The 27,777-nt window shown below is 39.5% G+C and overlaps 1 protein-coding gene across 4 annotated transcripts in view; it reads right to left on the minus strand.

The window, feature by feature from the left end:
* EML6 (EMAP like 6) overlaps positions 1-27,777 on the minus strand; it is a 260,832-nt gene that overhangs the window by 146,435 nt on the left and 86,620 nt on the right. For all 4 annotated transcript variants that reach the window (XR_013441823.1, XR_004923257.2, XM_078056549.1 and 1 more), the window contains exons 2-4: positions 9,865-10,024; positions 5,272-5,370; positions 2,377-2,445 (exon numbers count right to left, since the gene is read on the minus strand). Coding sequence is in view for 2 of the 4 variants with exons in the window: in XM_078056549.1 (XP_077912675.1) it covers positions 2,377-2,445; positions 5,272-5,370; positions 9,865-10,024 (328 nt within the window). In the remaining 2 variants the exon portion in view is untranslated. The remainder of the gene's footprint in view (positions 1-2,376; positions 2,446-5,271; positions 5,371-9,864; positions 10,025-27,777) is intronic.

Here is a 27,777-nt window from a genome sequence, read left to right on the forward strand (position 1 = left end):
CTTTCATATATCTACTTGCCAACAATGTTTCTGTTTTTGTCAAGTATACATGTCCTTTGTCCATTGTACAGGTTTGTTGGAGGTCTTGACATTTCAAGGACAAACCCAAATTCTATCTACCATGCTTGTGGCTTACACTTAGCTCACTTGTGGTTTGCCTCTTTTGTTTCTTAGGGGTGGGGAGCAGGTAGACAGAATGTTTTAATGTTTATATAACTGAATCTATAATGTTATCCTTTATGGTTTCTTACTTTGCTTTTACATTCAGAAAGGCCTTTCACCTACTTGAGAGCAGTTAAGCATTTACTTAGATATTCCTCTAGTTATTTTACAGGTTTTTAAACATGTAACTCTTTGATTCATAGAGAATTTATTTTAGTGTATGGTATGAATAATATATAACTTTTTTCCCCTCAAATAGATAACAAACTGTCCTAGGGCCCACTGGTCAAGATACTATTCTAAATTGTTATCCCTTTTTTTTTTTTTTAATTTTTTTATTGTTATGTTAATCCCCATACATTACATCATTAGTTTTAGATATAGTGTTCCATGATTCATTGTTTGTGCATAACACCCAGTGCTCCATGCAGAACGTAAATTGTTATCCCTTTTAAAGTCTATTTCTCAGCTTTGTTTTTTGATTTTTTTTTAATTTATTCATTTGAGAGAGACAGACAGACAGACAGAGAGACAGCATGAGCAGAGGAGAGAGGCAGAGGCAGAGGAATAAGCAGACTCCGCTGAGCCGGGAGCCCAATCTGGGGCTCGATCCCAGGACCCTGGGATCACGACCCAAGCCGAAGGCAGACGCTTAACCATCTGAGCCACCCAGGCGCCCCTCAGCTTTGTTTTTTGTTGTTGGTGGTGTTGTTCTTATTTATCCTTATCCCAGTCTGATACATTTTAATTATTTTAATTTCATAATATGCTTAGTGCAGTTTCCTCTTCATTATCCTTTTTTTTTTATCCAAGTTCTTGGTTATTCTCATTTTTTAATCCTTCCAGACTAACTTAGAGTAATTGAAAAGGAAATGTCAGATAACAATAACAAAACTTCTAGAGATTTTAACTGACCTTGTACTGAATGTAATTGAAAGGATGTTTGTAGGGGTGCCTGGGTGGCTCAGTTGGTTAAACGACTGCCTTCGGCTCAGGTCATGATCCATGGAGTCCCTGGATCGAGTCCCACATCGGGCTCCCTGCTCGGCAGGGAGTCTGCTTCTCCCTCTGACCCTCCCCCCTCTCATGTGCTCTCTCTCATTCTCTCTCTCTCAAATAAATAAATAAAAAAATCTTAAAAAAAAAAAAAAAAAAAAAGAAAGGATGTTTGTAATTTTTAGACATCATGTCCAGAACCAAGGTTGCCTCTCCATTTGCTCAAGCCTTCTTTTATATTCCTCTGTAAAGTTTTGTAATATTCTTTAAGTAAGTCTTGCATCCCTCATTATATTTATTTCTGAGCATTTGATCATTTGTCCCTTTCTAACAATGAAGTAGGAGCAATGGGGAGAAATCATAAAAAACTAGACTCAAAGAAGAACAAAAGAATTGGGAAACAGGAGGAGTTGGTTGGGGGAATATTATAGATACCTACTCCATTCAGACAAAAATGCAACATTTTTTTACCAGCAGAGATCCACACAGGCTGGAATCAAGCAAGTAATCCTTACATTCTTTCAATTATGAACTTTAAACATCTACTAGCTACAAATCTGTAGACAGAAGATCCTGGGCCATATCCCAGGGTCCAGTGGAAAGTTTTGCTATATCAGAGCAAAGAAAGTTAATGGTGTTGACTTTGCTACCTGTTAAACAAAACAGAAAGAAGCAAATAGCCGAAGGTAGGTCCTGGGCCACCTGTGATAATTCAGTCTGTGTAGTCTAGGGGAAGATAGAGGCATTTAAAAACCAATGACCCAAGTAGGTTTGTACCATGTATCCCTGTATTTCTATGTCCAACCCAACATGGCACCTTCCTTCTAAAAGAACATATTTCAACATGACAGAGTTTTGATATGCAGCATGTGTAAACATTCATCAAAATGTAAAAACTTAATTTACAGTATTAAAATCAGAACTGTTTTAAAACTTGCAATCCTAGAAGTACTTTGAGTATTCAGTTTAGCATTTAATTAACAAAGTTTTCTTTTCAGCTGCCTGCTGGACACTCCACTTGATGGTCCATACACTGTAGTTCTGAAAGAGCCCCATCAGCTGATGTCAGCTTGCTTCACGATCAAAGAAGCAGGTAAAACGGCTCCAAATTTAAGATAAATAAAGTTGAGCCACTTCTCAACATCAAATTATACATATAAGCACCTTAAATTCTTCTCATACAAGTTACCAAATTTTTTTTTTAAATAACTACTTTACCTTTATATGTTTTACTCCACAGCTAACCACTCTGTTTGGCTGATATGGATCCCAGGAAATATCAAAAATCTGTTCAAAAAAAATCAAAAATTGCTATGTTGGTCATTTATGTGTTTTTGCCTTCTTTCAGTTATCAGTTCAACTGCCAAGACTCCATCCTAACACTTAGGACACAGTGTTACCTGCATAGACTGAACAACGTGGGATTTGGCTTGGTAATGGGTCAGGAGTTGCCAACATGTGTTTTTATTGCCTCACATCTACTTACCTTAGGCCTGAATAAAGAAATAATAATTAACTGCAATCAATGAGACGAACTTGTGTCATGTTTTTAACTTGGTCCATTGCAATGACTTAGAATACTTTTTTGATCAAATTTCCTATACCTCTACACAATGATCATAATATACTTTTGAGATAGCTTTACAATAAAAACAAAAAGAATTACAGAGTGTTTATGTAGGAAAATGTTTAATAGTCAACCGCAATTCAATGTGGCCAACACTTTCTCGTAATCCTAGAAGTTAATATTCATAAACATAAGGCAGAGGCATTTATTTGGCCCCTAACTTAGCCCACCTAAAATAGGCCTTTAGCCTGTCATTTTGATCTGATCCAAAATACTACTTTATTTTCAGTTTTCCAAGGAACTGAAAACATATCCACTAATACTATTTATCATTCTTTAAGAAAAGCTACCAGTTTGCAAGCAGTTTTCAATTTTGGGAACAAGGAAGAGAAGACTCTGTCAACCTTAAGGGTCAGGTCAGCTGTGGTAATTGCTCAAAGTGCGTATCTTACCAGCCCAACTGAAAGATTCTGACTTCCTGGGTCAGAAATTGGGTCCAGGCAGCTGCATTCTTAAGCAGACCCTGAGAGATTCCTATGCGGTCAGTCCATGGACCACATTCTGTGAAGCTCTAATAGAAGGAGTAATTGTCAGGGCTGGAGTCTAAATCAGAGAAAGAGTTTAGGCTGCTAATTTCTCATCACATAGGAAGGAGAAATATGGACCCATCATCAGAGAGAAAAGGACCTATAACCTTCAGTTAGGTAGAAAGGAGCAATTATAGACCACAGAAAGAGCACTGAAGAAAGCACTTGGTCCAAGTACCAAGTTCCAATGAGGCCCATTTTAGCTATGCAACCTCAGGCTAGTCTTAGCATCTCTAAAATAAATGACATCACCTCAGTTCTGTTATGAGGTCAATTAATGTATGTACAATCATTTTGCAGGTTATAAAGCACTCATTACATAAATGAGTGCTAGGGATTAAGCATTTTAGACACTAAAATCATCTTGAAGATAATCATTTGCCCATAAGGAGCCAGTAATAACTCATATTGGCACCAGTAATAAAGAACAAAACTGTGTGATACAAATTATGGGGTCTAGGAAAACAGTGTTCTAAAAGGACAGTATTTCATTAAAACATTCTAGGCTCTTAAAATTGTAGAGGTCGCACTAGAGTAGTATACACTTTTCACAATCTACTTCTAAGTGGAAGGTGTAAAATACATGACAAAATAGTAAGAAATTCACATACTGATCTAGTCTAATCCAACTAATTTTATATGATGGGATTATCACATAAGCAGAAACAGTAATATCCAAAATGTGAGCACCACAAATATTTTCAACCTGCTCATTAAGTACTAAGTTAATACCAATTAATTACCAAGAAGTTAATAACCTGGGAGTAGAGCTCAAGCGTCACTACACTGTAAAATCTCCCTAGGGAATTCTTACGTGTGGCCAGGAGTACGAACCATTGGGACCAGAAGGGTGCCGGGCCTCTTCCAACACCAAAGTTCCACTGCTGGTCATTCCTGGACTTTCTGAGAACTTAATCCTTGAGTATAATTTGCCCGAATGTGCAGCAACAACTATGGGGTCACCTTAAAACCATGATTCTCCATCGGTGAATGAAAAAAAAAATTTAGAGTTCACACTAAGGAAGAGACAGTGAATTTAGTATCTAATTTGGGCCTCATTCTGCATGGACACTTATATTGAGGAGAAATACAAAACTAGCAATCAATATAAGATAGTCATGCAAATTCACCTTTTTTTTGAAATTAGAAAATCAAGACAATAAAATGGTCAAATTATTTTAATTATGCAAGACAATGGAGAAATAGATTTCTGACCTGCTTCATATCCTATCTTGCCTGCTATGACTATATGGAATTATTTTTGATCACACTAAATTCAATATGATGATAAGCAGGCCACAGTTTACATTCAAGATTCTCAAAATAAGAAAGAATCCCAAAGTTGTCCTTACATTCATTTGAAGTTAAAATGTATACACTCTGGGGTACCTGGGAGGCTCAGTTGGTTGAGCTGTTAAGCGTCTGCTTTCAGCTCAGGTCACAATCCCAGGGTTCCTGGGATCCAGCCCCAGGTTGGGCTCCCTCCCTGCTCAACGGGAAATCTGCTTCTCCCTCTGCCCCTCCCCCACTTGTGCGCGCGTGTTCTCTGCCTGAAATAAATAAATCCTTAAAAATAAAATGCATACACTTGAAACACGTTTTGTGAATATTTTCTAACTACTTCCATTTCTAAACGAATACATCTAAACTTTACATATATTTTCAAATTCAATTCTATTTTGATTTTATGAAGATGCTAAATGCCAGTGTCAAAAATCTGCTTTGCCTATAAGAAGTAGTAACAATTTAAAGAAAGCATCCGATCATCAGAAGAGATCATGCTGACACAGTTATTAATCATGAATTAATTTTTTTTAAGTCAGTTTTTAGGTTGAATATGTAGGAAAAATCTTTACATGGAAAATTTACTTTTAAAAATAGGACAACTCTGGGAAGCTACTTCACAATTCCCTCACACTTATGAAAACTGCATGGTTCAATCCAACAAGCTCTTCTTACCCGGTCGGAGTGGCCAGTGGCAGAGGCCAGAAGTTTTCCCTTCCTCCAGTCCCAAATGCAGACTGTGTTTTTGGCATCCAATCCCACAGAGGCCAAACGCTAAGAATAAGAACAATAATTTAACAGCTGAAACTGATGGGCACATTTCTTATTATCCATCACTTCTTTCAACAAATGGTCACTGATGACCTACTCTGGGCCAGGCATTGAACATATGCAAAAAAAAAAAAAAAAAAAAAAGATTTCTCAAAATCCATCTTAAGTCCACAACTAAAGATATCACAGATGACTTCTATTAGCACAAACAGAAATTTCAAAAACCTAAAAGCTACAACTCATTTGTCACAAAGCCTCTGATTTAACAAGTTGATTTCAGAGGAACACAACTTGAAGGCAAGGTTCAAATGCTTTTATTTTTTAAAGATTTTATTTATTTATTTGACAGAGAGATAGAGAGCACAAATAGGCAGAGTGGCAGGCAGAGGGAGAGGGAGAAGCAGGCTCTCCGCTGAGCAGGGAGCCGGACATGGGGCTCGATTCCAGGACCCTGGGATCATGACCTGAGGCGAAGGCAGCTGCTTAACCGACTGAGCCACCCAGGTGCCCCTAAATTTTTAATTTTTTCAAATTTTCTTAATTTTTAAATTAAAATATTAATGTGAGAGTAGAGACAGTCTAGGATTCTATAGCCCAAAAGTCTTGCCAAACTGCTGAAATTAAAGGGTTTGACAAACACATGGGGAAGAAAACCCATAATGAACATTACGTTCATTTTTAATTTTCATAGCTCCACAAACATTTCAGGTGACATGTTGGTAAATGCAATCTGGTACTTCATCTCCCAGCCTAAATTCTTTGGGTTTATATCAGAACTTGTTCTCAAAGGAAAAGAAAATTTAACACATTTAAGTATACACAAAATCAAAAGTATCAAAACATGTATTAGAAATACCAACATCAGAGGGAGGTTCTAGCAGGATGTCCCCGCCTATGGAAACAGCACTGTATAATGGACAGAGGTCTGGACTGGGTGTGAGTCGATTTGGCTTCTCTTTTGACTTGTGAGGAGCCAGACCTAAGACCTTGCAAAATTAACCTCATTAAATTATGTTTTCTCATTTGTAAAATGAATGCAAAATATTTGTTAGGTCTACCTTGTAGAATTATCCTATGGATTGGTAAAATAATGTAAGTCAAAGGGTTTTGAAAATACAGCATCACCCAAGTAATAAGAGTATCTGAGCTTACGTATTTCACTATGTTTGAGTGTGTATGTGTGTGTGCGTGCATACATGTGGAATGACAGTCACATATAGCTAAATGCAAATGTGTTGTTATGCAGGGATTATTCAGTTTTCTTCAGTAAAGATGGCTTCCATCAGTAATGTTTAGTATAATACACAGTTGGAACTTTAAAAATGTGCCCTTAAGAAAGGGGGTCTTTGTGGGTTTCTTTCTTTGCTGAAAGTTTTAATAGAGCATCCCAGCAATGGAAATTATAATACGTGGTTGCATTTTTGTCCATATGAGAAAAATTTGAAGTGTGTGCATTCCATTTAGCTTATTTTTTTTTTTTGTAATAAACACGGGCACTAAAGTAAAACCCACATTTCTTGATTGAAAAAAAAGCCAAAAGTAATCTGTTTTATTCATTTGTAGTGACAGGCCCCATGGCTACCTAAAAAGCATTTCTATTGCCTTTTGTTGTTTAAGAGGTGATGGGCCATTTGTCATTTTCTAAATATCACTCGATTCCAGTGAACTCTGTCCAGGGACTAGGGAAGACCTGAAGCAATAGGCATCAACAAGCCAGGAAATCCTTCACCGCAAGCAAATAGGTTATTTTTCTCAGCCGACAGTTAAGTACCATGTGGTCCACTGCTACCCTCACCCTTCAAAATGGAACCTAAAAGAGAACGGCTAAGATTTTGACACAAATTAACAAAGAACTCAACGTTAAAGCTGGATTTCCTTCTGCTGCATTACATTTTTCTTGCGATGCTTCCGAACAAATTCTGATAATGGTTGCTAGAAAACCAAAATCAGAGAATGTGCATATAAGTACCCATCTAAGCATATGCATACACTTGTACTTATGTATGCATTCTGACATTCATTGAATTTAGTCAGGAAGTCAGTAACTGAAAATCTCAACAAATGGGACTACCCAGCTATTTCTCTTTAGATGTGGAATCACAGTGGAATGGATGCACTACCCTAACCTGGATGAGATTACAGAGTAATAAAATAAAAAACTATGTACACCAGGGGTCTACGTATGTAGTGAATTTAGTTCTAGAAAGAAAAATTAAAGAGTTAATGATCATTACCCTGGCAAAACAGCAGGAAACACTAAGTAAATGTAAATTGTTAAAAAAGTAATGCAAACCAGCTCAAGTCCTATAATCCACTCAACCTGCCCCAAACTCTCAGGCTGGTCAAGCCTCTCTGAATAATAATTTCACAGGTCTTTCCACAGCATGCCCCTACAGAATTAACTCTGAAATTTGCCAAAAACTGGATTGAAAAAATTAATTGGCAGAAATACGAGGAAGGGTGGCCTAGGATCGCAGAAAAGGCTAGGGAAAAGGGACAGCCTTAGTGAGGTGAAGGTAGTAGAAGTCAGGAATCCTCCCTGTGTGGGCTACCTTTTCTGTAACATAGTTTGAAAATTGACATGTAATTGACATCTGTAACATTAACAAATCCTTTCTGCCAAAAGTTACTGGAAGTCAAAGACAAGAAGGAAAGTTTGTTGGTGGTCCTGGGAAGGCTTCAGGAAGTGTGTCCTTTGAAGACCTTTGAAGTGTCTGGGAAGAATGAATCACTTTAAGGGGCAAAGAAGGTAAGTAGGGCACTTTAGGTGGAGAAACAGTATGAGGGAGGGGCTGGAGGAGCAAAAGTGTAATGTCTGGTAGAGGAATCTCACCGATGTGCCCAATTAGACTGCAAGGAGATTGTGAAGACAAGGCTAGAAAAGTTGGGTAAGCCTAGAATACCCAGCCACAATGTGTGGACTTCATTCACTGAGTTCTCCAAGCTTTTAGTGTTTTTAAAATAATGTTCTCACTAACCTATGACCCAGCAATTGCACTACTGGGTATTTACCACAAAGATACAAATGTAGTGATCTGAAGGGGCACCTGCACCCCAATGTTTATAGCAACAATGTCCACAATAGCCAAACTATGGAAAGAGCCCAGATGTCCATCGACAGATGAATGGATAAAAAAGATGTGGTAGGGGCGCCTGGGTGGCTCAGTCGTTAAGCGTCTGCCTTCGGCTCGGGTCATAATCCCAGGGTCTTGGGATCGAGCCCCGCATCGGGCTCCCTGCTCCGCGGGAAGCCTGCTTCTCCCTCTCCCACTCCCCCTGCTTGTGTTCCCTCTCTCGCTGTGTCTCTGTCAAATAAATAAAATCTTAAAAAAAAAAAAAGATGTGGTATACACACACACACAAATGGAATATTACTCAGCCATCAAAAAAATGAAATCTTGCCGTTTGCAATGACGTGGATGGAACTAGAGGGTATTATGCTAAGCGAAATAAGTCAATCAGAGAAAGACAATTATCATATGATCGCACTGATACGTGGAATTTAAGAAACAAGGCAGAGGATCATAGGGGAAGAGAGGAAAAAAATGAAACAAGATGAAACCAGAGAGGGAGACAAACAGAGACTCTTAACAATAGGAAACAAACTGAGGGTTGCTAGAGTGGACAGGGGGTGGGGGGATGGGGTGGTTGGGTGATGGACACTGGGGAGGATGTGTGTTGTGGTGAGCACTGGGTGTTGTGTAAGACTGATGTATCACAGACCTGTACCCCTGAAACAAATAATACATTATATGTTAATTTTTAAAAAAGGATAAAATCCATAATTTAAAAAAATAATAAAATAAAATAATGCTTTTACAATTTTTTCAGTTGGTGAAAAGTATTAGTAAGCAACTAATGGTGTGGAGGCCAGTTAGAGGTTATTTAAACTGTCTGGCAGGGCACGGATTTGGAACTTAAAGGACGGTGGCAGAGAATGGGAAGGTGAGAATGCATGGAGAGTGACTATAAAGATAGCCACGACAGGCCGACTCAGTGGCTGCTTGAATTGCAGGGAGTGGGTAGGGAGAAGCAGGAGTTAGAAGAGACGTCAAGGTAAAGAGTCAAAAAGAATCTTCTCTGTGAATTATTAGGAGGTGGTGTTATCCTCTAAAAGCAAAGGGAACCAAGGAGATGCTCAGGGCTTGAAGTCTATGAAAAAGGTTGGGTCCAACTCTGATTCCAAATTTAGGAAGCTAAAATGGAAGACCAAGTGGAATTGCTGAGTCACGATGGATCCGATCAACCTGAGTCCATGACTTACTTCTGGAGGTTTTTCAATCGATGGGGAGACTGAGAGAAACAAAACTGGGGCCCACCCAGGGCCGGGTGTCAGCGCGACAGCTGGAAAAGGATCTGACAGGAGAGGATCCTAAGAGGCGGACAAGGGGAGGCAGCAAGAGTTAGTAGCCTTCTGAGCCTATAAGCTATGTGCACTGTAATTCCAGGTGACTTGTGAGAAGTCATTAAAGAAAACAAATGGAAAAAGATACACACCTGTCCATCTGAATCGAAAGCCAGGCAGGCGACTCCATGTGTATGGATATCTTTAAGAATAGACACAGTCTGGACGTTATAGGAATCCCATATACATATATATGGCTCCTTCCCAACTTGGCCAGTTGCAACAAGAGTTTTATCTGGGTGTAAGGCAAGGCTGAAAAAGAAAAAAAAAAAAACACCTCTTTTCATATCCTCCTGAACAAAGTTAAGAAAAACACTGATTTTCTTTTATCCACATTTGTTTCTCATTTCAATCATCTAACAAGAGAATCTCAAGAGGAAGAGTCTGAACTGTCCTCAAACTGGTAAATTACCTGACTAGTCTAATGGAAATGTTGAATGGCAAAGAGAGGCTTAGCACAGTTTAACAATAATTTCATCTTATCTTACCCATTTGGTTACCCTGAAAATCAGATGCTATAATGATTATAATTTTATGATTAGAAAACCTATACGGTTCTATAATTGCTTTATGTCAAGATATTTACTTACTGGCTTTGAAAATATTACTCAGCTTTTTCAAGTTAGCTTTTGACTTTAATTTGAAAAAAAAAGCTGTTGCTAGGAGAAGGTGTGCTTCTCAGAATTAATTAAACCTGCTTACACAAGCTCTGGATGCCATCCTCATTAGGATTTCAAAGCACGGAGGGGTCTCAGAGTCAAGTGCTGTTTTGGTGTCTGTTGCCATAGATTATGTATTTTAAATGAAAATTTCTATTTTACATAAATCACTGTAACACCAAGAGGACCACAAATTACCAGCCTTGTGGTTTGTGTAACATTTTTCCTCTGTAGTCCAATCAAAATAAAACTTTGTCAAATACCACCTAGAATTTCAGGGAGTCTGGAGCAGTGAGGAGGAAGAAATATCATTATTATTCCTAGATGAGCAAATACTCTGTTTTAAAATCATTGTGTAAATAAGTTGTGCCTTTCTAAAAATAGGTGTTGAGAAATTTTTTTAAAAAGCACATTACCTATATGAAAAACTAGCAGATGACTGTTTACACAATAAAAGTAGAATTTTTTTCCTTTTTTATTTCAACATTTACACAACAGAATTTTTTTCCTCTTCAACTTTCAGCATAATTTTGATACAAATATATGCTCTATAAGCAGACTTGGATTTGCACGCTGCTGCCCCTTACTACCTCTGGTTCTTTGGGCATGTTCATCTCTTTGCCTCAGGTTCCTCATCTATAAAATGGAGTTACGCCATAAAAGTAGACAATATACAGAACACAGAGCATTCAGCACAGCACCGGGCTCAGAGTAAGCACTCAAAGCAAGTTTCATTATCATCATTTGTATAACTGGCATTTATATACAACCAACATATGCACATCTCTGTGGATACAGTGTGTCTTCAAACACAGATTACTTCCTGCCCCTCTCTGGTCTCCACGTGTGCTTCCCCCAAGTTCTGCAGCAACCAAGCTCCCTAGGCTGTTCCTACGAGCTAGTCCTCGTCCCGCTGAGCTCCCTTCCTGGGCCTCCCACCAAACCTAGTGTGGTCTTTTACACAGGACCCTTGAGTACCATCCCCTTTCCTCACTGAGGACCCTCCCAGGCCCTTGTACCCTGGTGCCGGAGTGCAGCTAGTCTTCCCGGGTGTTCCCAACACCCCCACTGCACGCGTCCTCATTCACGGTATTGCTCCCCACGCTGGAGGTCTGCTCCACCTGCACTCTCCTGCCCAGGCTGGTGCTTCGTCGGGTTATTTTCTTCTTTTTAAACAAAGAGGGTGCAGGTGGAGCCCGCAGGGTGCACTCTGTAGCTGGAGGGAAGGAAGGGGTGCGTGTGGGGTCAGATGCAGGGGCAGGGAGCGGATGGGCTGGGAGAGACTGAGCGTCAGGGGCCCGCCAATCAGGCCCCAGGGCCTGCTGCCACAACACCTCTTGTCAGAAGCAGCGTCATCTAAGGGGATCTCTGAGAGTTCTGCGGGGGCGGTGGGGAGTACGCGGATGAGGAAAACCTGGGCGCCCCAGGTGCCAGAGGCCCCTCACGCGGGACTCCTAAGAAGTTTGACTCATCTCACCTGCCAAGCAAACCCCAATCCTCCGTGATGTCTTGTGTCCCTTCCCCCTGCACTCAGAGTCATAGTGTGGGGCACTTCGTCCCAGAGGTCAGGCCAGGCATTGGGGCGGGCTCTGGCTCAGAGGCTATGCCGGGGCGCCTGAGGCCAGGACCGGGGAGTGAAATGCACACAGCCCCAGCCGCAAGTCTACGAGCTTGTAGGAGGAAGAAGGACTCTGACAGTGCCTGTCTTCTGCAGCGGCCCCTGGGGCCCAATCCCACACCTGCAAAGGTCCAAGGCCGCAGCAACCGGAATGCAAAGTCATTGCACATCCTCAGGGCCAGCTGTTTCTCCTAGCAACAGCGAGTTGTCTAGAATTGTCCCAGGAGATCCCTGCTGCCGGTTCCTCAAGCCTCTCCCCCGAAGAACAACCTCAGAGCTTTGCTCTTCCTCTCTGACACAGCCCCACTGCCAGCGCCCTGGGACGGGTCAGCTGGCCTCTTCACCCCAGCCCCCTCCACCAGCAAATGATGCCCACGAGCCTGGGCGGCGCCTGGGCGGGGTGGGGGCAGTGCGAGGTTTCCCAGGAAGGCAAACAAGGGGCAGGTGCGCTCCGTGGCTTCTGATGTGTGGGGGAGTGAGTGCAGGGCCAGATGCAGGGGCAGGGAGGGGATGGCTGGGAGGCACTGTGTGTCGGAGGTGTTTCACAGTGCGGGACCGGCCCCAGGTGCTGCCTCAGCCACCACTCTCCGCGGAGGGAGCCCCGTCCCACGGATCTCGGGAGTTCCAAGGGCCGGCGGAGGAGTCCTGGGATAAGAAACACCTGGGAGCTCTGGGATAAGAAACGCCTGCGTGCCCAGGATCTGAGTCGCCATTCTAACAAGTGCTTGCTAGAAAATATATCCTCGGGAATCTTTATACGGAGTACCAGAAAAAGATAACACATATAAAAGGTGCAAAGGGCATCCATGTACAAAGACCATACTCAAATTTAGTCTTGCAGAGAGTAGCAGAAAATGAAATGGGTCAGGTAGGCCAGGGCGGCCTTGTAAGCCCTTTTAAGCAGGCCAGGAAGCTAAGGCACCACTGCCAATTATTAGAGGACATGGCATGAACAGTTGCATATTTTAGTAAGGTAACTCCAGCAGCAGCTAGGCAGTGGGAAGGGCAGATGGGGGAGAAGTGTTAGGAGAAGAGGCAAGGAGGCCAATAAGGGAACACGTGACAGATAGTGAGGTAAGGAGGGGTAGGGCAGATGGAAAAAAGGACTCAAGAGATACTTAAGGGAAAGAGAGAAAAAGGTTTTGGATGCTGAAGGCTAAGGAAAAGCCTGAGCATGTCAAAGTTGCCTGAAGTTATTTGCCTGAGCAACTTTTAAACTCACAGAACTTGCAGCATTCGAGTTTAAAGCCTACACGGCCTGATCCTGGGAAAAGATGGCCTAACCCAATTTTTAGTGAGGAAACCAAGGAGATTCCTCAGGTTAGTACCACGCCTGGAGTCCTAAGGGCTATCAAGAAGAGGATCTGACTGGACAGTATGATCCATGAGGGAGGGCGCTGTTTCCATCACTCTACGCACAGTTCCGGGAACATCATATGGTAGAGTAAGGAATAAAGTGCTTGCTGAAGAGGGAGCAAACAATGCCAACAATCATGGCTGCCATATTGCCTCTCCACACTGAGGTGGGCAATAGGTTCTACACAGGAACTGGAAAATAAAGAATGAGTGTTTTCCTCTTAGATGGTCAGAGACACTATCAAGAGACATAAATGAAACTTTTGCTGGATCACAGCTTCTGTTTAAAAATGCTTGGATAGGGGCACCCGGGTGGCTCAGTTGGTTTAGCGTCTGCTTTTGGCTCAGGTCGTGATCCTGGGGTCCTGGGATGGAGCCCCACATTGGGCTCCCTGCTCAGGGGGGGAGTCTGCTTTTCCCTCTCCCTCTGCCCCTCACCTCAATTCTCTTTCTCTCTCAAATAAATAAATAAATAGATAAAATCTTTAAAAAAATGTTTGAGAGGGGCGGCTGGGTGGCTCAGTCATTAGGTGTCTGCCTTTGGCTCAGGTCATGATCCCGGTCCTGGGATCAAGCCCTGCATCAGGCTCCCTGCTCAGCAGGAAGCCTGCTTCTCCCTCTCCCACTCCCCCTGCTTGTGTTCCCTCTCTCGCTATCTCTCTCTCTGTCAAATAAATAAAAATTAAAAAAAAAATGTTTGAGATATTTGGTAGACTCCTGGGGTCCTGAAGTACCCGGAATTTTAAAAAATTCACTCTTCCAGGCAGTTGTTCTTACCATAATTTGAGGATTCCCAAACTTTCTTGCTTCCTTGAATGGGGTGGGGGGATGACATAGACAGCTTTCAAGAATTCTTAAAAGAGGGGGCGCCTGGGTAGCGTCTGCCTTCGGCTCGGGTCATGATCCTGGGATCGAGCCCCGCCTTGGGCTCCCTGCTCAGTGGGAAGCCTGCTTCTCCCTCTCCCACTCCCCCTGCTTGTGTTCCCCTCTTGCTATGTATCTCTCTGTCAAATAAAGAAAATCTTAAAAAAAAAAAAGAGGCCTTCAAAATAACTTACCAGTCTAAATTACTCAATTAGTGGTATGACCCATAAACATCCCATTATGGATTTCAAGTATTTTTACTCTGGTTATTCTTTTCCTTCATATCAAGGCCCATAAATTTATCACATTCATTAAAAAGTTCACATTGGAAATTTTTGTTTTTTAATTTTTTGTCAGAAGTCCTTTTATGCTGTTCTTTACATCATCTATTCCCAGCGCATGATACCCACTGATCCAGGTTCCAACTTTGCCGTTTGAATATATTATCAGTTATCTTTTTTCTCCTTTTGTTAAGCCAAGACTCTCTGACCTCACCTCTCTGGCTTGCATGCAAATTGATTGCTGAAAATGACTCATAATGTTCCTATTTATCCATGTCCATGTCAAGAATAGAGAGAACAACCTTTATTCATTTTGCCATTTGTTACCTTCTCATCGGCTCCCCAGAAATGTCACTTCTTCCCCCCGATGATGGTATCTGTGTATCTTTTAGAGCACAGTCAAGTGGCACCTTACTTTTATTTTAAATTTGTCATATCATTTCAACAGCACTCTTTAAACCTCATCAGAGACCAGAGGGACAACCAACAAACTTTAATCTCTGGATTTGCAAGAGCATTATATATATATAATGTGTCCGTAATGGGACAGTTGCAGAAGCACTTCTATAAGACGCAGGTTGGAAGCTACCATCAGCTTCCCTTCTTCCCACACCTCTGCATTTAGGAACTCCAGAATTTCCAGAAAAGTCATTTTAAGCAAGATCTGCTTTTGTCTAATCCCAAAACATCTTTGGAATTTTAGTTCAGAAGCACTCAAATGACAGATGTGTATATATGTATGTATTTTCCTCACATAAAACCAAATCCACCCCCTGCTGCATACTGCAAAACTGTTCTTCGCTCCTTCCACAGAGGTGCCCTGAGCCTAAAAAGCTAAAACCTACAGTAATGCCTTTAGATGAGCCAACAGATTAAAGGAAGTTAGGTCCCCTTATCCAATTAAGGGGCTGTCATGGAAAGAATCATCCCTCCTGAATTCCTTCTGATAAGATTTCATCTATGAAATGGCCAACTATTATGTACTTCCCAGGGAGAAAATGACAGAAGTGGAAAGCACCACCATTACACAATGTATCTGTTCTACTCTGGGTTTCCCATCATCTTCTTCACCATATCACAGTGTTGTTAAGTCTTTCTGAGACTGGAAGTGTTGATACTACTTACTTATATTGGAAGTCTATCTGCCATTTGGGAATCCATAAATCAAGTCTCTTCTATATTCTTCTACGAAAACTTGCCCTTTGCAAATCTTGCAAATCACTATAGTTATAAAAGCAATGCCACAATATTAAAACTTTAAAAATTGACTCCCTTTCTCCGAAGGTCTCGATACAATCGAGGTCTCAGTCCACACCTGTATGAAAAGGGTCGGTGTTATTCTATTTTTCCTTTGGTATTCAGTTTATTGCATTGATAGTATTATACACGCAGCAACAAAAAGGGGATCAAGCTTTTAAAGAACTGCTTTTCTCTGTGTATATAAAAATCTGGTTCCCTTGGGAAACCCCATCTTCTGTTACCATAGCAATAGAAAGCACTGCAGAGAAGGACTTTCATCACCCTATCTGGGAGAAGGAATTGATTTGTTTCTCCAGCATGCCAGGAGGGCAAAAGCATGTCTTTCTGATGTCAAATGAAATCAGGATGATTTCCAATTATGTTGTGTGAGGAGATGAGAATTAATAGGGTTGTGGAAAGAGGGAGCCTTGCTTATAAAGGTTAAACAGAAAACACTAATCAACACTAATCATTCTTGATTCCTGAAGGCAAAAAATTATATTTGAGTACCTGTTCCAAGTGCAGCATTTAAAAAATGCTCATGATTCTGACTTTACTTTTTTTTTTTCCCAAGATTTTATTTTTAAGTATTCTCTATACCCAACGTGTGGGGCTTGAAGCCACGAACCCAAATCAAGAGTTGCACACTGTATCGACTGAGCCAGCCAGGAGGCCCTGACTTCACTTTTTTTTAAGATTCATGTATGTATTTGAGGGGCGAGGGGCAGAGGGAGAGAGAGAATCCTCAAGCAGACTCCCTGCCAAGCACAGAGCCCGACACGGGACCCCAAGATCACGATCTGAAAAATCAAGAGTCCGATGCCCAACCAACAGAGCCACCCAGCACCCCCTCCCCCGATTTTACTTTTTAAAGCCTCATGTCATTTTATGCCCAGGCTACTTCAGTGATTCTCTCAGTAATAAATTAATGGTATTATCTCTTTTTAAAGTCGTCTCACCAGGAAAGCATGAAAGTTTCTCCCTGCCTACCCTGCAAATAACACTAAAAGAAATTTCCCAATGTTGGAGGCATAAGTGCATCTGAGTGATTGGACTGAACTGTCTGAGAGCAGTGGGGAGGCAGCTGCTTTCTGGGCTGGAGAGGGAGTGGCCGGCCTCCGTGGATGTGCACCAGAGGAAGAAAAGGCAAAGGAAGGCTTTATTTGAACACAGCAGACTGGAGGTAGTGCGGCCACCGATGGAGGTGGCTGTGCTCTAGTCTTTGTCCCCCAGGGTGCCCTTAGCACTAGAGTGCCATCACTGGGACCGTGATCTCATCTCATACCACAGAGGGGGAGGGCCCTGCCTTCCAGGTGGGCCTGGGCAGGATGAATGGAAGGGATGGCAACGTGGACAGACCACCAGTGGTCCATTGCCATGTTCTTGACCTGTGTGAGCTTGAGGGTACCTGTATGGTTGAGCATGAAGGTCCCTCAAATTGGGCTTCTCAACAACCTGGATGAATGATACACTTAATGGGAATTAATGCGATTTAGAAAAATGAAGAAATGTAATACATCTTGCATGCTTAGTACCACCATACTTGTATTGGTATGGAAATATATTTTAGTAATTCTTTAATACCACATCGAAAAGTGGTTAAGAGCATAGTGGTTTTGCTGCCTGGGATCAAAGCGTGCAGTGGCATGCGGAAGCCGGCTCAGACTGACCAGCAAGAGCTGTTAAATCTTAGCAATTTTGAGATCAACTGTTAAACACAACCACTGTCAAATATTAAATTATATAAACTTACAACTAAAAAAATATATACTAAAACTCATTACTTCCTAATGATTTACATTTGAAATACATTTGACTATTATCTTGAGGTTATTTACCATTCTCCTCTCTCTGTGGTAGAAATACTATAGAATGATGTGCTACTGCGCATCTCTTTTCAACTCTGTTTTCAATACCGTCACATTAGTGGTTTGAAATCAGCCATTGTAGGAGTGTTTACGTCATGGAAATCAACAAATACCACAAATAAAGCCTTGATTTATTGTTTTGTTGGTTGTCTACACTTAAGACATAGAAGGATAAAATGTTAATAATGCAGAATAAACTTAAAAAGATGTCATGTCTGTAGCTGTTAAATTGTGAATAACACAAAAAATTGAGAAAATATTCTTCCAATATTCAAAAAATATCATCCAGTTCAGCAGAGAAGTTGCTCACATCATTGGCAAATGATTAAAGTTCTGATATATGTCTTTGTTGTTTCACTTTTGTCTTAGTAATATAATCGAAAATACCAACATTCATGTCAGAACTACATTCATTTGTCAATGATGTGAGGGACTTCTTTTCTGAACCAGAGAGTAATCAAGCATTCATTCCTCGTCTGATTTTGTCAGATCATAGTTGAACTGCAACCAAAGTTTGGCCACAGATACATGAGTTCAACAAAAATCAATGAAAGCATTCTATGAGAATCTATTGGCTGTATGGAATTTACAATAGAGCATTATGCTTTTTTATTATTTGTAAATCGTGTGCCACCCATCATTTACACCAGGAAAATTTAGGACAAACCTTTGAGGGTATATGCATACATTTTTTCTCTTGAAGACCTGGTTATTAAACAATCATCAGTACATCACTGAAGCATATCTCCTCTACTTACTGACACAAAATAGTTTCTCACAAATCATTTTCAGCAAATTACTCAACTTCTATGTGCCCCAGTTTCTCTTCCATAAAATAAGAATAATAATAGTACCTACCTGAAAGAAGGTAGGTATAATTGTGAGGATTTAATAAATTCTAAGTGACAGTGACTAAAACAGTAGTGCTTAAAACCTAGTGAGCATTTTATAGGTCTTGTTATTATTAATTAACTGCCACAGATAGAATCTGCTCAAAACAAACATATATGAAACCCATCCTTCACCCCTGAGTATTGACATTCTAGGCCAAGGAAACTCATCTCCATAGAGTTATTGCAAACTAACCTTCAAAATTTAAAAATAAGACTACCCTCTGAGAATTAAACTGTTAAGAACCACATGAAATGGACAAGATTGGTTATCTAAGGAAGTTATCCTGAGGAGGAAATATCCTAGGCAAGAACAGGCTTTGGAAATCTAATCCAGTCATGATTGACAGTGAGAGAATATGGACTCAACTACTGAAATCAATAAATCTGAGTAAAAATGTTAATAGAAGGGGAAGTTCTGTGTAAAGGCTTTACAGAAAAGTGTCAGATTTAAGACAGTATAGTATTGGTATAAGGATAGACATATAGATTGATGGAACAGAATTGAGTCTAGAAATAGACCCACACTTCTATGGTCAATTGATTTCCAACAAAGGTGTTAAGGTAACTCAAAGGGGGAAGGATAGTTTTTTCAACAAATAGTGCTGGAACAATTAGACATCCATACAGAAAAAAAACATTTACCTCTCATCATCCACAAAAATCATCTCAAATGACCAGAGATCTCAGTGTAAGAGCTAAAAGTATACAACTGATAGGAAAAAAAACACATAACCAAACCTTTGTGACCTTTGAAAGGCAATGTTTCTTAGAGAAGAAACAAAAAACATGAGCTATAAAAGAAAAAAAGATAACTTCAAAATTAAAACTTCTGCTCTTGGAAAGACACCATTAGGAAAAGGAAAAGGCAAGCCATGGGCTGGTAAAGAAAATTCACAAAGGACTTTTGCCCTCAATACATAAAGAATGCTTACAATTCAATATAGTAAGAGGACAACCAAATTTAAGATATGGCCAAAAGACTTGAACATTGTCAAAGACAACTATAATTAAAAAGACTGACATTCCAGGTGTTGCATAGGATGTAGAGCAATTGGAATGTACATACCTTGCTGATGGGAATGTAAAATGATAAATCACTTTGGAAAGTATTTGGCAGTTTCTTATAAAGTTAAACATATACTTACTATATGATCTAGCAATTCCATTCCTAGTTATTTACCCAAGAGAAAAGATACGTCTAAACAAAGACTTATATACAAATGTTCACAGCAGCTTTATTTATAATAACAAAAAACTGAAAATAATGCAAATGGCGATCAATGGGTGCATGGATAAAGAAATTATTATATATTCATACAATGGAATTGTTCTCAGGAATAAAAAGGAATGAACTACTGACACACACATCAACATGGATGACTCAAAAACATTATATTGAATGAAAGAATCCTAGAGTATTCAGTGGAATATTCATGTCAATATCTTCACCATACAAAGGTGGGAGCCAAGAGATACTATCCAAAGTTGATGACTCCAAAAATAAAGGCATAAAAATATAACTTAAAGTTACAAAGGTAAATGATAAGGGAATTAAAAATAATGAAATAACCCTTCGGGGAAGAGAAGGAAAGGAAAGCAAGAACGGTGTATGTAAACTACATCCTCAAGTATCTTGGAAGGAAGTCAATCATGGGTTGGATTCTAAAACGGATTAATCACAAAATAGCAATTAATCATACTGGTTTGAGATATGGAGGTAACCACCAGGAACAAAACAAAAACAAAAACAAAACAGTCCTAAGACTCAAAAGTGTTCCTTTGGAAAGTAGATTGGGAATGGGGAAGGGTGGGGCAGGGACAGTTTTTAATTATATAAAGCCTTTAGTAATCTTTGATTTGTGTATCTATCTTGCTTTGATATAAATATAAAAATTAAAGCAAATAAAAACAAAAAACCAGTTACAGAGAAATAAAAACTGACTCACTTATGCAAGAAAGAATGTATCTGGTGGTTTAGAAAGTCTTCCACAGGCAGGAAGTAGGAAGGGATATCTGATGACTATATCAGATTTATCAACCCCCAGATGTTCTCATCAAGTACAATTGTTACTGATAAAATGAATTTGATCAGCATGGCTTGTCTTACAATTCATTCTTTGAAAAAGGAGAAATACTGCCTTAAGGCTGTAACACAACAATTTGGTAATGAGAAGGTTCACTAATGAAAGGGGTCTACATGAAACCCAGCTTTCTGGAGCTATTCATCTTGTTTTTTCCTCTTCAAGCAAGGAGCATGACTCAAGCACTGAGGGCTGTATTTGGCAGAAGTCCTGTTAATTTCGGATAATTAAATATGCCAGTCATGTGTTTCAGTAAGGTCTGATTAAATACTTTAGAGAAGTCATTAGTGAATCCATCTGGTCTAGTGGCTTTGCCAGATGGCAAAATGTTACTACCTCTATCTGTTCTGCTCTTGGAATATTCTACTTCTATTGTAAAACAGCATGCAGTTATTTTCAGGGTAAGCCTTATTTGCTGTTTACATTCTCAAGGGATCTGGAGGGTGGAAGGCAAGCCTCACAACTGTGTTAACACCATGCCAGCTGAGCCACAAGATTTCAAGGCTGTATTAAATGGCCTCTTGTTCCACTGCTGATTATAAATGATTTCATCATTTCCGTTTCCTCAAAATGTTCTACGTCAAACCTTTCAGATGGTGCTCCATTTGTGACTGGAGAGTCAGAACCTCAGGGAGAGGTAACCAGCTGTATTTCACACCTATGAGATTATAATACTCCAGGATGAGGAGAACCCTGGAAGTACTTCCTCCATGTGGATGGTCATCTAAATGGAAAAGCAGCCAGGTTTGACTTTTTAAAATTACAGAGTTGCACAGCTCTGTGAGAGTGCCATAAAATGACTATTTTATTTTTTAAAAGGTTATTTATTCATTTATTTGACAGAGAGTGAGAGAGCACAAGCCGGGGGAGTGGCAGGCAGAGGGAGAGGGAGAAGCAGGCTCCCTGCTGAGCAGAAAGCCTGACATGGGGCTCGATCCCAGCACCCTGTGATCATGACCTGACCTGAAGGCAGACGCTTAACCAACTGAGCCACCCAGGCGCCCTAAAATGACTATTTTAAAGTTTTTTTGGTTCTTTGGCCATGCAGAATTAACCTTTGACTTACTAATTCCCTAACCAGCTGGATCAAAATGCAAGGTATTCTCCAACGCATTGACAATGGCACCTTTGTACCAGTTGGCGTCTAAGGTAAATGTTTAAACCCAAGTCATAACTGGGGACGTGGAGCTGCTGGAAGAGGGTATGGGGTGGCTTGATGAAGGTATGAGGCAAAAATAAAGCTAGAAAAGAGCCCTAAATCTTATTGCCACTCTCAACCTCCAAACCCTCAAGTCTATTCCAAGGCTAAGCATTAGGTTGAGCTGAAGCCCCACTCTCTCCTAATAAAGGCCAGATTTGCATATCTAATTGACTTAGTTGACTGTCATCAGAATTTATATTTATGGAACTATTACTTCCAAGACCACGCCCTGAGCATCTGGGAACTAGGACTACCACACTACAGCAACTCTTGCACTTAGAGCCTTGGTTTTTATTTTGCCTTTGGTTGACAGCACCTCCCTTTGTTTTTATTTTATTCCTCTTCCTTCCCCTCTTTTCTTCCCTTTCAAATTTTCCTTTGTCTTTACGTTGGGGTGTTATATTTTTTCCAGCATTTCTATGTGTTTGGAGAGGGCCCGGAAGGGTGGGAATGTATGCATCTGTCACCTCAGTCCCACATGATTGCCAGAACTAGATGTCTTTGCTTGACTCTTGACCACCACTCTCAATTCTGAACCGCTGGGATTCTATCATTGTAGAGCTAACACTGAACTTGGCATAATGACTAATTAAAATCTTTTTAAGATCTATATGTGCAAGAATATCTGTTTCTAGTGAGTAGAGATGGTTACAGAGCAATGCCCCCTCCCACTACCATTATCTTTCATCACTGCAGATCTTCAATGCAATGTGGGCAATCTGGAAAAATCAAAATGGGGTGCAGGATCATCTATCTTTGAGTCACCTGCGTCTTATGGTAAAGCAAGAATATGTGATCCCAGAGGCCCAGGGAGAGGAGGCCAGAATGAGCAAACTGGCTCTTTCATGTGGGTATGAATTGGTATAAAGAAGAGGTGATTTCCATAAGAAACTGCTGAGCAAGTGTCTAGCACCTGTGCCCTTAGTAGACCAGGGGCCAAAGAGTACTATCAGACCTCCAGGTTCTAGGGGCAAAAACTGGTTATAACTTGGACTCTGCTATGCCAAAAGAGAAGGGAGGAGGAGTACATTTCTGATGACTGGGTTCTCAAAAGCCTGAGAGCCAACCTCAGAAATGTCTTTTGGGATGTCCCTTTTTTTGCTGCTTTTTTTGACTGCTTTATCTATCAACCACAGAAAAGAGTACCAGTATCTCCCACTGAATGTGAATGGATCAATTTCTCCAAGTGGGTCTGTTGAGTTTTGCTTTTTATTTTTTAGGCTATGTTATTAGGTACATACAAACTTAGGACTTGTTATTTTCCTGGTAAACCACTTTATTATCATGTAGTTACTTTCTTTATCCCTATTATTTGATTATGCTTTAAATTCTATTTTAAAAGACAGTAATTGAGCTATATAAGCTTCCTTTTGGCTAGAATTTGCCTGGTATATCTTTCCTATCTTTTTACCATCCACCTTTCTGCATTCTTAACCTTTAGGGCTATCTCTTATAAAGGATATAGCTGGATATTTTTAATCCCAAGTGAAAATCTGTATCTATTAACTGGAGAATACAGTTTATTTGTACTTCATATAATCACTGAGATATTTGGATGTATTTCTGCCACTAATTTTATGCATTATTCATCCTGTTTTTTGTTTTCTAGTTTTTCTTCCCTTTTTAATCTTTTTTTTTAAAGATTTTATTTATTTTTATTTGACACAGAGAGCACATTTTTTTTCCCTTTTTAATCTTTTTTAATTTCTTTTTTTTTCATTCTTTTTTTCCATTCTTTGAAACTTATGTCTTCTATTGTTTTATTATGGATTAATCTAGAAATGTTAACATGCATTCTTACAAAAATCTAAAGTTAAGAGTTATCTGTACCTTCTTTTTTAACCATGTAAGAACTTGAGAACACTTTTTAATTCCTATCTGTCCTGACTCACATTCTAATTCTACCATTATTTTAGTTGTTCCTTTAACATACAAGTTAGACATTATTATTATTATTTCATGCAGTCAATATTTATTTAGTTAAGTGTACATTTACCAATTACTTTGCTCTCATGTCTCTTGCCTCTCAGACATTTCAATCTCTGATCATTCTTTCCAACTTAAGTATATCCCTTACATTTCTTTAGTGGAGGTCTGAAAAAAATTCTTGTTTTACCTGAAAATTTCTTTGTTTTGTCCCTATTCTTGAAATACAGTCTCACCAGATACATAATTCTAATATGACTCCTCACTCTATTCTCCACATTTCTAAACCTCTCTTAGACCATTTATTCAGATATACCTTCTTTTTTTCAATTCTGTTCATTTCAAAGCTCTAATTGGTTCTTTTTCAAATCTTAGTTATTTTAAATAGTGTCTTGCTCCTAATCTGTATTTTAATCCCATATTTTGTTTCTTTAAACATATTAATCATACTCATTTTTAATATCTAAAGTCCTCATGGACCTGATTCTGTTCCCTACATTTTCCTGTCTCCACCAATGATGCCTTATTTTCTTTAGATAGATAGATAGATAGATAGATAGATAGATAGATAGGTAGATAGATTTATTTATTTATTTATTTATTTATTTATTTATTTATTTATTTTATTTTACTGAAGCTTCATGCTTCTTGGACTTTTATCTGTGGGAATTCTTTGAGACTCAGGGAAAAAGTATATTCCTCTAGAGGACTTGTACTTGCTTCTGTGGGCACGTGGGGACACCAGAGTGCAAGGATCATTGTGTGAGGTTTTGTCAGATCACACAAGCAGTGTGAATTTGTGTTTCAAGCCTATATGAGAGCTATCATGTGATCATAAATTTTCAAAAAGGAGATTTTATTTCCCTCTTCCTCACTAATATCTTATGCAAGGGAATTGCTTTGTTTTGTTTTGTCTCTAGTTTACTGTTACAATGTAGGTCCAGGTCTTTGGGGTTCTCGTTATACCAGCATCTACCGTTAGACCATTTTTTCCTGTCACCAACATCCCATGAGGTCATCCAAATGAAAGCTCAAGAACACCAGAGGTTAGCACATGTGCCATAGCAAAGACCATCTTGAATACTGACTGATTTCTCTGGGTCTCAACCTTCACTTCATCTTTGGCCTCTAAGCATTCCTTGACTTACCAGTTTATTTAGAAATAAATTTTAAATTATATTTTAAATATTTTATTCAGCATTTTAAATTATTCTCAGTGGGAGAGTTGTTCAGGTTATCTGATCTTGCACATTTCTAAAAATATGAAGTCTGTCCCTTCTTCTACAATCTCACTACTACTGCTCTGATTTAGGCTCCTTGCTAGTGTTTAGAATCCTTCACTGCACTTACTACAGTCTATCTAGAATCATGATTAGGCCTGTTTTAAACATGCATCTCATGTTGTGAACCATACAAAGATAGCCTGATTTATTATTTCACAATGCCACCATCTACCACACATACACAAGCACACAAATGCGCATACACTTACACACACTCACACACTCATCCACCTACCCTCATCCACGTAGCCTTACATGTTCTCATCCACACACACATTGTGGACCACTGCACCTTGCACAGGAAACACTCAAATACAGACTTAGGTGAATCACATTTTATTTTTGTATCTTTAACTGATGCCCAACTTGTATCTAGATCATTGTTTTTGTACAGTCTGTGATTTCTAGATTTGGCGATCATCTGAGATCTTGTTCTGAGTATATGTCATGATTTCATTGATTTCTGCTCCTGATCTGTGATCCTGGATGGAGGAAGTGTGAGTGATGGATAAGAACTCCTATAGACCTGCATTTGGTTTGAATCTCAACTCTAGCATTTACTGACTACAGGAATGTCAAAAGTTAAGTAATATCTCTGGGCCTCAAGTTTTTTATCTGCTAAATGGGGTAAATGTAAACATTTAGCACAAGGTCTGGGACTCAACAAATAGAAGCTCTAAGTTTCAAGGTTTTTAGCATGACAACTAAAATTATTTTTTACCAAGTGAACTAAGTATAAAACCTAAAACATGTGAGATAAGTAACTTATTTTGATTTTTAGATGTGGAAAATAAAAACTGAAATGATGATCTTTTTCTCATTCTTTCTCTTCTTAGGATCACTCGTTATAATTCTATCAGTATTTTTAAAGAATGTTAACTACAGGAGGGCAGGGATTTTAGTCTGTTTTCTCATCAGTGACACTGGATCAGCACAGTGCCTGCACCTAAAGGATGTTTTATAAATACTTGCTGAATGAGTAAATAAGTCAACACGCATAGCTCCGAATGTCTGAATAAGAGGAAGACAGGTGAAAGAACACATTAAATGATATAGGCACTCTGCATGCATATAATTCCTGTCATAAACTCTGCAGAGAAGAAAGATCATGAAAAATGCAATTTGTACTCAACATGAATAGCTCCCCAAAATGTTTATTTAAAATTATCCAGAAGATTAAAATCCAATTTTACAAGTGCCATACTGGCATAACATTTTAATTCACAGGGCCTCATGCTTTTCTAAATAAATTAGGTATAAAATTAAAAATAACCACGTTTGTGATATTGGTTTTGAAAAATTGCATATTAGATTCCTTACAATAGTTTGTATAGCAAAAATGTTAAACAGAAAATGAAGAAAGGGTCTTTGAAAGCCAAGAACACAGCAAACAAGCCTAATTCAAGGTCACTGATTTTCCTTTGTATTTTAGTTCAGCACAAATGGTTCAACAAGGAGAAAAAGAGCTTTATCTATATTCTATTATTCCACAAAAAGGACAAGCATGCCCTCCTCAGAGCAGAGGCATGACATCACACTGGGGAATCAAGCATGAATAAACTCTCCCTTTAAAAGAAGGCTCCCTCCAGAACCAGGAATTCATGCAAGCAGCTCTTCAGTGTCCAGGCCAACCTCACTCACCCATTACTTCATATTCACAGACATGTCATAGAAAATGATTTTCAACACTAATGAGAAATTTTTACAGAGCAGAAATTAATGTCCAGGGTTAAGTAAATCTAAGAAAACAGTACATGAAGGATAACTCTATTTAGGCTCCTTAACCCTTAATGTAATGGGAGTCCCCTGCCAGCTCCAATTCCAGAGGCTTTGTCCATGTGGTCAAGTTTAACCCCCAAGAAGGGTCTAGCGGGGCTGGAACTGAGGGTTCTACACACATACTACATAGAGGTAATACGCTCTACCTCCCCTTGCATTCTCCCATATCTGATTTCATCCACTAAAGGTGAAAAATTAAAAAATTGCTTGAGGCAAAAAAATTTGCACTCTGTCCAGAATGGTGGTTCATCCATCTCCCCATCCAAATATCTGATATGCCAGAGGGTGCAGTGAGAATGCACGGAATGCAGGCTGTGCCCCTGAACAGACCCAGAAAAGAATTTACCATCTTGGAGGGCAAAGTGTGGTCCATGAACCTCTAAGTCAATGTATGTTAGTTTTAAGAATAATGAAAGCACCCCTGAAACAAATAATACATCATGTTAATTAATTGAATTTAAATTTAAAAAAAGAATAATGAAAGCATGCAATGTAGTGGGGGTCTCTGAAAATGGTGATTATTTTAGGACATGTTTGATGATAGTTAATGTCCATAGTTTTAAAACAGGTACTCCCCAAAAAATCTGGCTATAGTGTACTCCTTAATTCAATCTTTGTTTTGATGGAATAGTGAGTGATACCTTTAACACCTAAGTCCTGAGCTATCTGACCCTTCTAGGCAGCTATCTGACCCTTCTTCAACTACGAAAAAAAAAATAGGGCACAGAGTAGTTAAGTGTTGTGCCCAGAATCTCCCTAAGTTAGTGGCAAAGCTCTACATCAGCTTGACCTCTAGATCTCTAGATCAGCTCCCTTGCTGCCCTTAAAAAAACAAAAAACAAAAGGCTGGATTTCAAATGAATAACATGTTCTCTGGAGAAAGGCACCACAGAAATAATCAGATTGTGAGCAAAGGACCTGAACCAGTAACAGTTAACAAGCATTGTTTTTGTTAAT

Source organism: Halichoerus grypus, chromosome 10 (genome assembly GCF_964656455.1).
Source record: "Halichoerus grypus chromosome 10, mHalGry1.hap1.1, whole genome shotgun sequence".
Lineage (NCBI taxonomy): Eukaryota > Metazoa > Chordata > Mammalia > Carnivora > Phocidae > Halichoerus > Halichoerus grypus.